Source organism: Aegilops tauschii, chromosome 3 (assembly GCF_002575655.3).
Source record: "Aegilops tauschii subsp. strangulata cultivar AL8/78 chromosome 3, Aet v6.0, whole genome shotgun sequence".
Lineage (NCBI taxonomy): Eukaryota > Viridiplantae > Streptophyta > Magnoliopsida > Poales > Poaceae > Aegilops > Aegilops tauschii.
In genome coordinates, this window is record NC_053037.3 from 32,926,052 (window position 1) to 32,939,485 (window position 13,434).

General features: G+C 42.7%; 1 protein-coding gene across 1 annotated transcript; it reads right to left on the minus strand.

The window, feature by feature from the left end:
* Window positions 1-355: 355 nt before the first annotated feature.
* LOC109738960 (uncharacterized) lies at window positions 356-9,000 on the minus strand. The gene is made up of 17 exons (XM_073509945.1): window positions 8,711-9,000; window positions 8,457-8,516; window positions 8,162-8,245; window positions 7,939-8,069; window positions 7,785-7,860; window positions 6,490-6,617; window positions 6,178-6,264; window positions 6,024-6,096; window positions 5,884-5,960; window positions 5,730-5,798; window positions 5,552-5,657; window positions 4,611-4,626; window positions 3,722-3,852; window positions 2,380-2,598; window positions 2,054-2,287; window positions 1,555-1,641; window positions 356-1,040 (listed from the first exon to the last, which is right to left on the minus strand). Exons 1-17 carry the CDS (start codon window positions 8,879-8,881, stop codon window positions 573-575), a joined length of 2,217 nt encoding a protein of 738 aa, XP_073366046.1. The 5' UTR covers window positions 8,882-9,000; the 3' UTR covers window positions 356-572.
* Window positions 9,001-13,434: the final 4,434 nt, after the last annotated feature.

Here is a 13,434-nt window from a genome sequence, read left to right on the forward strand (position 1 = left end):
TATATATACAGGTCTGCACCGTCCCGTCACTCTCAAGCTTTCGTCTCTTTTATCTTGAATAAATAGTAAAGAAAATGCAGTGTGGAGTGTGGACGAAGATGACCCTGGCCGCTGAACTCTGTGGCTGTGGCTACATGGAAAAACATTTTTGTTTCGTGGTGGAAGAAGACAGTGGTGCTTTTAAGATCTGTGCCGACACGTGGCATCTTCTATGATGCGTCTAATAACTTGATGAGAAAAATAGATCAGGTATTCCAGGGGGAAAAAATCCAAAGAAAATTGCCCACCCAAAGAAAATTTGCTGAATTTCATGTTTTTGTGGAAGAATACGGCCTAGCTCCGGTTCTATTAATGATAACACAAACTTCCAATAATATTGATACCAAATTAGCTAAATCCTTACAACATGAACAGAAACATCAAACTGATGGAGTTCTTTGCCTCGCAGTGGCAATTGCCAAAGCAGAGATGTGCACCTGCAGCAGACACTAGAGAAAGCAGACAGAGACACACATAATCAGCTGGTAGTTTACTCTCCAACGCTTAGCTCTCCCCATCATCAGGATTCAGGATCAGGCAGGCCATATGGCAACCTCGGAGTGCCCATCCTCGGTGGCGCACGCCCTGAACATCCCCGTCGTGTTGTACGCCATGGTCACCTCCCCGGCGGCCGACACGGCCACCAGCCCCACGGAGCCCCGGGGCACGCCGGCCACGACGCGCGCGGCGGCCTCCTCCAGTGGGAGGCCCCGGTGCTCCATCACCGCCACCACGTCGCGCGCCACGGTGTGCCGGATGATGTCCTCGCCCTTGCCCGTGGTGGACACGGCGCAGAGGGCGTTGGCGTAGGTGCCGGCGCCGATGACCGGGGTGTCGCCGACCCTGCCGGCCATCTTGTTCACCAGGCCGCCCGTGGAGGTCGCCGACGCCAGGCCGCCCGAGGCGTCGACGGCCACGCAGCCCACCGTGCCGGTCCGGCTGTTGTCGTCGTCGTTGGGGGCTTGGATTGGCTGGGTGTAGTTGTACTGGGTGTAGTCGATCTGAGAAGCAAGCAGGCAGGAGGGTTGCAAGAATTAACAACTGACTGACTGAACTAGTTAATGATCTTGCTGAACAAACACACATGATAATTCAGATGTAATACATTTTTTTATTAGAAATGTGAAATGTAATCATTCTGATTTGGCCATCTCTGTGCAATGCAACAATGAATCAGGAGCTAGCAGCTCTATCCACTTCGTGATGAATTAATGTTCAGCATTTTTTTTAACGTATGGATTTCTTTTTACAGAACGAACAGGGTAGTTGTATGACAGAGTATGCAGGGCATTCTGAATCTACAACATTTCTGACAGTTAAACGGTAGTGATTAACACATGATCAACTTGCCGACATCTATGGGCCTGATATATATTCAGGTCATGTGCAAAGTGAGTCACTCGAGGCCTGAACATACATACAGAGGACATGGTGTCTTTTGTTTTGTTTTAAGTGGGGAAGGATATGATATCAAAATGAACAAGAAAGCTGTCTGACAGACAGTAGTATATATACCTGCACCCTGTTGGCCTCTTTGGCGTTTCTGAGCCTCTCAATGTTTTCCTCTGTTATGAAGTGGCTTTGGTCCCTAATCTCCACACCCTGAGAACACACGGAGGTGGTTTTCACTTTCAGTTTCAGAAATATTTCAGCAACAACTAGAATCATCGAAATTCAATGAATTTCAGTGATTTCGATTTGCATTATGGCCAAAGGGCTGAAACACTCACTGGAATTTAACCAAATAGTTTAGAAGTTCTGAAAAATATTTGAATTCTTGTGCACTACTTGAATTACTGAGATATTTCGGCCGAAAGGTAAATATTTCTGAAAAATTTAGTGGATTTCATCGAAATCTAACTAAAAGTGGAAACCACACACAAGATAATTCAGATGAAGTCTCGCAAATTCTTCTTGGGTGAACAACTAGTTTGGTTATGAAATGCTGTTATTGCTAGTTAAAAACAGGATTATTACTACAGTAATAAAAAATTAAAAATACAGCAGCTAGCACCTGGTCTCTCGCGAAGGCCTCTGCTCCGTCGAAGGCGAGGTAGATGTGGGGCGTCTTGTCCATGACGAGCCTGGCGAGCGAGATTGGGTTGACGACGGTGGAGAGGCCCGAGACGGCGCCGCAGCGCATGTCGGTGCCGTCCATCACGGAGGCCTCCATCTCCACCGTGCCGTCGCTGGTGAGCACCGACCCCTTGCCGGCGTTGAAGTGCGGGCAGTCCTCCAGCTCCCTCACCTGCGTATGCGTGGCCCAAACATCTGAGAGATGTGGAAAGAAAGGAAGAAGGAGACGGACGGGGTTTAGATAGATAGATGTGCACAACGTACGACGAGCTCGACGACGTCGAGGGCGGAGCGGCCGGCCCGGAGCGCGGCGGCGCCGAGGTCGAGGCAGCGGCGGAGCGTGGCGAGGCGGGGCTCCCTGCGCTCCGGCGGCAGCGTGCGCGGGATGTCCCCGGCGCCGCCGTGCAGCGCGATCGCCCACCCCATTGGTCGATCAGCTCCTGCTACCAGCTCGATCGTCCAGCCACCTGCCCCACCTGTATGCTGTTAGATCAGCGAGCCACACCCACACACGGCCGTCATATACGCTCGCTGCAGGGGGGGCACGTCACGTACGTCAGCCGCGGCGCAGCCACCAACCAGTGGTCATGTGATACGTGATGGTCCCCGCGAGTCCAGTGCGCGACGCAACAACCCCATCTACGCGGGAAAAAGGCCGCGTCAGCGCTGGACGGCAGATTGGCGCTGCTTTGCCAATGGCGTCGTCAGTGACTCAGTGCCCGGACGTCTGCCGTCAGTCGTCACGCCGGGCCACTAAATTCTCTTGGATGATGATGACTACAAGTGCAACCATTTTTTTTTTGTTTCAGAAAATATACTTTTTCCTACAAGTTGCAATTGGACTAAGCTGCTGCATGACTAGATTTATTGTAAGACGCCTGTCTGCCGGTACAACCATTTTTTTGTTTTAGGGACCTGACTTACTTGACTCTGAGGTCGCTTGAGATGTTTTTGCACGTTCAAACCACCACACACATACATGGCACAAGGTTTTACCATATACCAGAAAGGCCATCAAAAACAACTTCCCTGTTCCAGACACAGATGAAAGCGCCATCAATCTGGCCACCCTCTCTAGTCTCTACCCTCCCAGCAAAAAAAGTTGGCCACAGCTTGCAATTTTATCACTCATAAGTTCAAATCCAAACTCCCAAGCTACAAGGCTGACAATCCATCCCATGCAGCCAGAATTGCCCTCTTTAAACTCTGTTTTTTGCCTCTATCCCATAAAAAAAAACACTGGCCAGTAGTCAAGCATTTAGCGGGTCCACCAATTGGTTTCCTTCACAATTAAAATGATCACTAAACTCTCGCAAAAATAAAAAAGATCACCAAACAATGTGAAACCTCAAACAAAGAAAAGATGATTTTGGTCATGTAGAAAATAAGTACATCATGGTTTTCAGTTTTTGTAACAATGAAACTGAGAAACGCCACACGTATAACAAAAATCGATTGTACAGGTCCTCTGATCTCTCTCACACCAGCATAGAAACAAGTAAACCAGCAGGCGACAAAAACTGTCTTTGCTCTGTTCTTTCAGGGCCAGACACTTCCGGAATGCTTTTACGAATGCCAGCTAGGGTAACGATAATTCTACAAAAACCTGAGCCGTTGTTTCTAGCTGTGCACCTTGAAGCAACTCAATCGTGGGAACAGTTGGATCAGCTCGTCCCGGCTCCTCCTCTGTTGAACAAGGGTACTCGTCAATCAAACAATTCATTTGCAGAAATGATGCTGTAAAAAGTGATGGTATACTCAGACTAGAAAACCTATGGATATTGAAGAATAGGGTTGTCTGCACAATAACTATCCTTTATTTTTATTTTATTTTTAGTTTGATTCATTTTTATTTCCCCCAGTCAGCTTACTCATCCTCTTAAAAGGAGTTTAATGTCTACGAGATGGGTGTGTTTGGCAACAGGATTATCTACAGCTTCATATCATGGTCATTCGTTATGTAGTCCAAAATACCCTTATTATTAGTATTATTTTAACTCTTATGCACGTTATTGCCTGGATCACATGAAACAAATTAGCAGGTTATCACATGAGCACATAATATTTCAGTGCCCATGGAAGCGACTAACCGAAGCATTTATCTTTCTAACCAAGTAACACTACAAAACAACACCGACCCAAATGGGCTTCACCCTAAAAGAATCACATGAACAGCTTCAACATGCTATTTGCTGCAAGCCATCTCCGATGAACTACAATTTCTACAAGCTAATTCAGTTAGAACCGCAGTTTAGCACAAGGCACCACCAAGGAAGTAATCCGAGATAGCTATAACCGATCCCTCCGCGCCATGAATAATTATTATCAGTTAGAAGCACTGAACGCTCAGGCACAAATTCAAAAGCTTTGGCCTGCAGACCAACTGATATTGCTGCGAGGCAATACTACTTGCCATACTAAGAGAAGGCAAACAGGGATTTCACAAACTCGCAACTCAATCATGAGATGGATAAGCCACTCCCTAGACAACTCACAGTAGGAAAACCAGATCTAAGTTATTAATTGACAAAAAAAATCAAGAACATGAAAACTCGCTGGATCTTCCATTGGTTCCTAGATCCACGACCACCTCATACTGCAGAGCTCCCGGCAAACCCCCGAGTTCATCTGGTCGAGGTGAAGGCCAGTGAGGAGATCTGCAGGTCAGCGTAGTGTCTCCAAGCCTGTCGAGAGGAATACAACAGCGGGGGGATCTGCAGGTTGATGCAACGATCTTCTAGGCGCCACCTACAGATGAATCTGGTGGATGAGGCGGTTGCCGGTGAGGATGCGGAGGTTACCAAGGACGATGAGAAAGAAGAGAAGGGTTGGGGACGAGCTAGGCACAAAATGGTCTCAGGGAGAAATGATCGGTTGGTGTGGGGGGTTATGTCCAGTGAGATCCGGTGGATTATTTACTCTCAACTTCAGGGGCGGACTTATAATTGGAGGTGCAGAAGAGAGATGGGGCAACGTCTTTGCAGCTTCACTGAAATGCACTACAGTCTAGAGGCCCCTTCAGATTAACTCCACCAAAAAAATGGAGTTGGGGTGTTTGGCATGGCTTTGCTCCAGCACAGAATCTATCGAGTGGAGCTGTCACCCTAAGATTAAATGATTAACCATCAAGCCTATGGGCCTAATGTCATTCAGACAGCATAAGGCATATGAGCTAATTAGAAACAAGATGTAGAAAATGCAGAAAGAAATAAAATTCTGGTTCTTTTGCTAAATTGTAGGCTGCTTGGCAGGAATGGATACAGCCAGATATGTTTACTCTTATTTGTATGGTCACGGCTTGTGCCATAGGCCAGTTGGATAATTAACGTTATTTTGAATTTAATGGTGTTATGGCAAGCAGAGCTTTGACTTAGAAAGCAGAGGATTGGTTGAAGAAAATTACTATAAATTAGAGTAATAGGTTTCAAGTCCTCACCTTAATTCCAGTACAGCCATTTACATCCAGAGTCGTGAGACTATTTGAGCAAGATTTTGACAAAGCCTCCAGGCAGGCATCAGTTACTCCAAGTATTCCAAATAAACTACATAAACAAAACAGAATGTGCATAAGCCACAACGAACGCACTATCTTTAGAACAAAATTACCACATTACCTTAGTAGTTCAAGGGATCGACAACCTTGTGCGATAGCTACCACCCCAACATCAGTAACACGTACGCACCTGCGAGTAGTGTTTCCAGAGATAAATCACAGCAAGTTCAATTATTAATTTATTTAGAGAAAATTGAAGTTTGCTCTTGTATTACCAAGATAAATTTAGATATGTCAAACTTCCGCATCTTGATATACTGCTAAGACCGTCGTCAGTTAGGTTCTGGGAACCCTGAGTTAGTGAACAAAATAGTTTGATGGTTCAAAATTCAAAGTAGATTTAATAAATAGTTACCTGGGCCCCACATAGGTCTAGAAATGTGAGGTTGCCTAAATATCCAATTTTTGTATAAGCCTTGTCGGTAAAACTGCATGATGTGAAGTAGATTGTTAGATGCTCAAGTTCACTGCAACACAGAATTATCTATCTTGGATATTTTCAATATTACCTTGAAAGGGCATACATGTTCAAGCTTTCAAGAGCAGAGCATTTCTCAAGAACTTTTTGCAATGCATCATCAGTCAACTTAATGCACCTATAAATTCAACACACAGGATATTTAGGTGGGCAAATTATGTTTCCTGACCAAGCTCGCCAAGGTTGTAGAACATTAAAGATCCCAGTGAACACTAGATGAATGTTCAGAATGAAATGACAAATGTGGTACTGGCATCTAATCATTGCTGAAACTACTTCAGTTTTTGAAAATGGAAATCAGGGGCCAATCCCATTACTCAAAAAAAAAAAAATCTAATCATACCTGGTTATGTCCAACTTCTGTAGTCCTTGATAATTATCGGCAACTAGCTGTATTCCTCTATCTGAGATATTCTGTGTACATGTAATATATATCCAATCAGTGGGATAAAAAGCCACGAGAAAGTAGAGCTGAACATGTAAGATGCAGTCTACTAATGCTTCATTATCACCCTGTTATGCTCAGCCCAACACTCCCAGTCAAGATGGGTGATAGATCATAGATAGATATCGTTCCCATCTTTTTGTTACAAACTAAATTATGCTTGACTCCAAAACCCTTAGTTAGACCATCTGCTACCCTGATATTACATGATTTAATTGAGTTATACCATCATATAACTTCTCCTTAATAAATAAAGGATCTATCTCCACATACTTGGTTCTGTCATGCTGGATCGGGTTACTGGTTATGCTTATAGCTGATTTATTATTACACCACACCTTCAAAGGACCTTTTCCCAGCACCTTCATTCTGATAGAGGATTTCTACCCATAATATTTCCCTAAGTCCTAGTGACATAGCTCTATACTCTGCTTTGGCTGTTGATTTGGACACAACTAATTGCTGTTTATTTCGCCATGACACCATGTTTCCCTCCAACCAATGCAATAGCCTAAAGCTGATCTTCTGTCATCAAGACAACTTGCACAATCAGCACCGCAAGAACCATCCATATTAAGATGGCCTTCGCAAAAAGAAAAAGAAAAAGAAAAAAGATGGCCGTTCTTCTTAAACCCCTTCCCAGGACTGCATTTTAGATACCGCAAAATAGGCTATAGTGCATCCATATGTTCACTCCTAGGATCAAGCATATATCTGCCTACCACACTTGCGGCATAGGAAATGCCAGGTCTTATATGCCTTAAGTATAGGAGTCCCTCAACAAATCTGGAATCTCTTAGTGCATTCTAAGAGATTTGCAGATTCCAAGGTAGATTCTATAGTTCCAAACAACAAGCAAGCATGAAACAGGAATGTAAATATGTCCACCTGATTCAAGTAAAAGAAGATTAATGTTGCAGATTCCAATAAAAATGTGATAAAGAGAGCACCATATATATTGAGTATTTGATTCAGCATCATGATTTTGGAGATTGATATAGCAAAAATATTTTTATAGAAGAAGATCAGCAAAAATATATGGTGCAAACCAGACGATATAGCAAAAATATATAATATATAACATACAACATATATTTAGAATCAACTGCTTAGCCTGGCACAACCATAGACAGGCTCATTGTTAGATAAAGTGGAAACATTGTCAGCTGAAAAACATGGTACAGTAACAATACCTTACAGCCACTCATATTCAAGTCGATTATCTGCTTGCAGTTCTTCACAACGTGTTCAATGCTTGCGTCTGTCAATCTGACCACCCACCAAAAGTCCCACGATTACGAGTGCAAGTTATGTAAAGTAAAAGGAAACCATCAGCAAGTGACGTACCCAACAATCCAATAGATCGACAGGGCCCGAAGATTAGGACAAAGACTGGTAGCAGCTCCAATCCCTGTATCAGAGATCTTCTGACATGCATTCAGGTTCAGGAACTCCAACTCTTCTAGTAAGATAGCACCCTGTAAACAATCGCATGTTAAACCAGTTGCAGCTTCTAGTCATAGATGGTACTAGAAATTATTTAAAAGGTACAAAGCAGAGAAAATTTCACCGTTTCTTTCAGACGGAGAAAATGCCGGTCCTCGATATCTTGAGCGAATTCAAGGTTCACGACTTTGAGATGACGGTACCTTGCCTAAACAAGGATGGAACGGCAGCCCATGTCACAAAATAGCTAGTCAGATCAGACAGGAATGAAATTTGGAGATGTAACAGTGTGCTACAGTATGCACAGCAATAGTTAGTCGATGTTATACTCGGTAAAGATGCAAGGAATGGCCGTAGAAATAGAACAAAATGTTGTCTGGAAGGCTTGGAGATGGGATTGTGGTGATGATGATGATTACCAGCGAAAGCGCTGAAATGAGCCGCTCGCCGGCTTTCTTCATCTCATGCAGGTCGAGTACCTAATATATCAATTTGGTAAGAGAGGTTATACTGAATCGAGAAATCATGAGTCAAGCATAAAAAAAAAACTCCTGCTAGAACTTTTTCTCCGCCCAAATCGGGAGCGCGCGGCGAAGGGGAGACGACTACTCCCAGAAGAGAAAGCGCGGCAGGAGGAGATGGCCGAGGCGGGTGGATGTGACGCGATACGCACCTCCCAGAGCTTGGGGTTGGCGGCGAGGGCGCGGTGGCACCAGGGGCTGACGGAGAGCAGGACGCAGGCGTCGCGCTGGGGGAGGCGCGGGCTCACCAGCTCCATCACCCGGGGAACGGTCTCCCGGCACCACGCCTCGTCGGCCGCCGCCGCTGCCGCCGCCGCCGCCATCGCCGAGGTTCGCTGCGGCTGCGGGGAGGGCGTGATTTTTATTCCTTTTTTTCTTTAGACCGGGCAGGCAAATTTCTCGTTGCCCGGAACGTGAGGCACGGGAGGCCCACAAAGGGTTTACGTCCACACTCAGGCCTCCGGGAGCCCTTCTAAGAGTCATTTCAGTCTTGGGATGGGCTGCGAGCTTGTCACTTCATGCGCTTTCAACAGTCATCATGTGTTGTCACGCTATAGACGCTTCATTTAGATTTTGTTTCTAGTTTTATTTTTATGTATGCATTTTTGGCTTTTAGATGATTTTTCCTTCCACGAGAGGTACGGCCGTGCCTTTCGGGAAGGAAAAATTGTGCTTTTTTTTCTTTCCTGAGAAGCACAATTTTACTTCTCGTGGAGGCACGGATTTGCTTCCGCGAGAAGCACGTCCATGCCTCTCGAAAAGAAAAAAAACACATGTTTTATTCCTTCTACGAGAGGCACGTATTTACTTCTCATGGGAGACTCGGATTTGCTTCCGTCAGAGGCAGGACCGAGTCTCTCGGAAAGGGGAAAAACATGTTTTTTCTTCCGCGAGAGGGATGGCCATGCCTCTCGAAAAAGAGAGAAAAAATTTATGTTTTCTATTCTTTTTCCTTCCGTGAGAGTTACGGATTTGCTTCTGCTAGAGGCACGGCCGTGCCTCTCAAAAAGGGAAAAAGATTCTTTTTTTCCTTCCGTGAGAGGCAGGGACTTACTTCTCGTGGAAGTATGAATTTGCTTTTGTGACAGGCATGCCTGTCGGAAAGGAAAAAAAACGTGCTCCCGGTTCGATTTTTTCATTAAAAATAAATCGTCAAAACCTATTAACATTGGATCTAATTTTGAAAATCTCGACGCAAGGAATCGAATGGTGAAAATGGTTCGAGATTCGAATACGCGGTTTCAGAGATAAAACATTTTGAATAAACAAATCTATGAAAAAAGGAAAAAAAACTCCTATATTGCGACAATATGCGCCACTTGTCGCAACCTTGGTTGGGCTCGTCCTGACCAGCTACTTTCCCGAGGTCCATTTTTCCTCTGCTATAAGAGTTCGTATGTAATTTTTTGCGGACGGTCTGGACATGCATAAATATTAGATCTGGACATTCATATATACCCATATATGATCCTGACTAGTATAATTTTAGGAGGCTTGTAGGGGGCCCTTGCCCCCCCCCCCCACACCCCGTCTATCGCTAAATGTAATGGCCCAACAAAAAAAGGACTGATTCGTGCTCCGGTGCCCTCCCCCCCTCTCCCCTTCTCTCCTCTCTGATTAGTTGATGTAAATTATAATAGTATTTTGTATTAATCTAGGTTAGGATTATTTTGTACCGACAGGTTGGAATATCTTGATACTGAAATCGAAACGATTTAGAGCTCTAGAATAATTTTACTAAAAATATGCTACTTGTGTTATCTTTTTTTTGAATATTATTGCTATATGGGATTAAATCTTGCCCAACATGCAATGGGAGATAACGAGCATAACGCATCAACGCATGGTTAATAGAAGATGTACGTAATTTTTTTTTTTTTTGCACACTAAGTTTTTTTTTCACTGTTTTTGAAAACAATTGATGAACAAATAAATGTTCACCATTTAAATAATTGTTCATGGAAATTTTAAGGAAAATATGTGTACCCTAAATATGGTTCACTAAATATTCACCGTCTAAAAATTGTGCATGGCATTTGAAGAAAGTTTTTCTTACCATTTAAAAGTGTTCACGTGTCTACAAAATTGATCATGACAATATTCAAGAATGCTCACATGTTTATAAAACTTGCTCACGAAAAAATTTAAAATGTTCATGAAATGCAAAAGAGATTGTGCATTCAATTTTTGAAAACATGTTTGTGACATATCATTTTTGTTCACATGTATGAAAAAATGTTCACTGTGTATTTACAAAATGTTTGTCGTGAACGATTATGTCTGTATTTTGCCAAAATAAGCCAGCCCGTCTGTATTTTGCTGAAATAAGCCAGAAAACAGCATGTATTACGTGAGAAAATAAAATAAAAGGGAGAACATGAATTCTATCTTTACCCCATTATCCTGTAGGCACGTAATAAACATTAAATGATTTAACAAATTAAGTAAACTGGCTGGCCTATTAATTTTTTTTCATAAGCACATATTTTCCTCTTTCGTATGTAAAAAAGTGATGGGCGCCATAGATCATGGCAAGAAAATGGCTATTCTTCTTGCGTAGGTGAACACACCAAGGGAGAAGGAGTCTTAGTTTTTTTTGGATTTTCTTTGGTATTTCTTCTGGATTGTTGTGCACATGAATGCATGGTGTTGATTTACTGTTTTTATTGTTCCAGTTTATTTGGGTGTATTGTTCTCGATTATAATTCAGGTATTGTTTTGGTTTATAGTTCGGATGGGTTAACATTTTTGGTTTATTCAGATGTTGTTCCGTGTCACTGGTTTTCTGTTAGTTCGAGGTAGGAGGAGTTTTTTTATTTCTTCTAGATAACTGTTCAAGAGAATGCATATTGTTGATTTACCGTGTTTGTTGTTTTGGTTTATTCGGGTGTATTGTTGTGGGTTACAATTAAGTTACTGTTTCGACTTATGGTTCAGATGCGTTAGTTTTTTCAGTTTATTCAGGTGTTGTTCCGTTTCGCTGGTTTTATTATTCCGGGCTATTCGGATTTGCTTTCGGTTTAATTGGATTATCGTTTAGGTTAGAAGTTCTGGGTTTATTCATATATTGTTCCGGATTTTATCTGGGTAATTGTTGGTGCACTATTCACTGCGGTGTAAAAAAGTAATTGGTCAATAACTTAAAATTATTTCCTCACAGTTACTGTTCATGAAAATATACTGGTTCGATCTATTGTTTTGTGCCTCGGCAACACCATCACCGGAAAAGCTAGGGAGACGATTGAGGCGACTCTGCATCGGTACATCGGTGGAGAGAAATGATGTGTAGAAATCCTAATAACTCTCCATATATGGACGTGATGGTGTAGGAGGGAGAGAGAAATGATGTGTAAAAAAAAAATCCTAGTTTTTCTTTTTGAACGTGTTTTTTTTTCTTGGATCACTGTTCACAGAATGTACTGTTCACTAGTGAGTGTCGTTCATACATATCTACTGTTCGTTGGTACTGTTCGCTATTGACCACGTAAATGAACAATAGAAGTGCAAAAAAAAAGTCCGAAAAATAAGAAAAAGGAAATGCTTCCCGCTTTAGTATAGTAACTTATTAGTACATGGCCCCGTTCAACATGGAGACGTTTAGCAGAGCAATATCCACTAGCAGTGCAAGCCCAATAGATTTGAAATTTTGATGTTTATTTCCTGTAATTCACGTCTGCGACTAGGCCCGTCTACATATGATGAAAAGTAAATTCAAAAAAATTAGTAGAATAATTAAAAAAAATCTGATTTTTGTTTGGCATTAAAGCTGCTCAGGAGTACAAGGAGCATGCAAATTTTTGCAGTGTTGGGACATTTGAGGACCTCTAGGAAAAACAATCGGGTCCAAATAGTGTTCTTTCTCAAAGTTTTTTTCACAATCAATTTTTGTTTTTTTGCCACGACCTCCTCGAATGTTTAAACACTGTGCATTTTGCACGCACAACGCGCATTCGAGCGTCTTTGATGGCAAAAGTTTCATTTTCTTTTGTATTTTATTTAAATTTACTGTTCACACATAGGTGGAGATGCACCTTGGCACTGAATCCTTGAACTTTTTTTTTCTTGTTTTCTACTTTTGGATGAGATAAATACAACATAGGAAGCCAACGTCACACTCAATCGATGGCGATTTAACAAAACAAAAAACATAGTGGACTGAGCGATACCGAAAAGAGACCTAGCAGCAACCCATTTCGTGGTGTATCTTTATCCTAAACAAATCTTCGAAATTCCTTTGGCCATTGCTAGTTCATGCTAACAATAAAGTGACGCCAGCTGCAGGTTTTCTGGATTCTCAGCTGAGCCTGAGCGATACAAAGATTCCTTAATTATTTACTGTGAGGCGTCTTCCTGAATTCTCAGCTGCAGAACATAGGTTTCAACAGATCCGAATCGACAGACCACTATTTCCTTGCACCTCCAAGGAGTTGAAGCTCAACAACGAAAAGGAAGAACATCCAATGAATGATTTAAACTAGAAGTTGATTTTTTATACATAGTTAAAGATCTAGTCTCCGCTCGCCTTTTTCTTATTTCTGAACAAATTATAAACATCGATCCGTCGCGCATGGTTGCATCCTTTATTAATATCCAAATTGATAATACTTAGTTAGTGAACCACACATCAGTTGTAAAGAGTTATCCGGGCTGCAACTGCTATCTTCACCGCCTTCCAGTGGCTACGCCAAGTAATAATGGTCCCAAATGTGCAGTGCCCCTGCACCTTCCACACGGGTTTATTTAAACCTTGTTGAAACCTATTTATTTGTTTAATAAGATGGCCATATGCATCATTCTGATGCAGACGCCGGGGAGTCCCCCTTTTCAAAAACCTTCCACACGGGTTACAACTTCACTTTGACGTCCGGGCTTTTAC

Bases quoted from the DNA above. Each gene is read 5' to 3' on its own strand.
- LOC109738960 (XM_073509945.1), bottom strand. From the start codon at position 8,881: ATGGCGGCGGCGGCGGCAGCGGCGGCGGCCGACGAGGCGTGGTGCCGG. The intron at 6,097-6,177 runs GTAATATTGAAA...CACATCATGCAG, and splicing joins AACATGTATGCCCTTTCAAG to TTTTACCGACAAGGCTTATA. The intron at 5,961-6,023 runs GTAACTATTTAT...TCACTAACTCAG, and splicing joins TAGACCTATGTGGGGCCCAG to GGTTCCCAGAACCTAACTGA.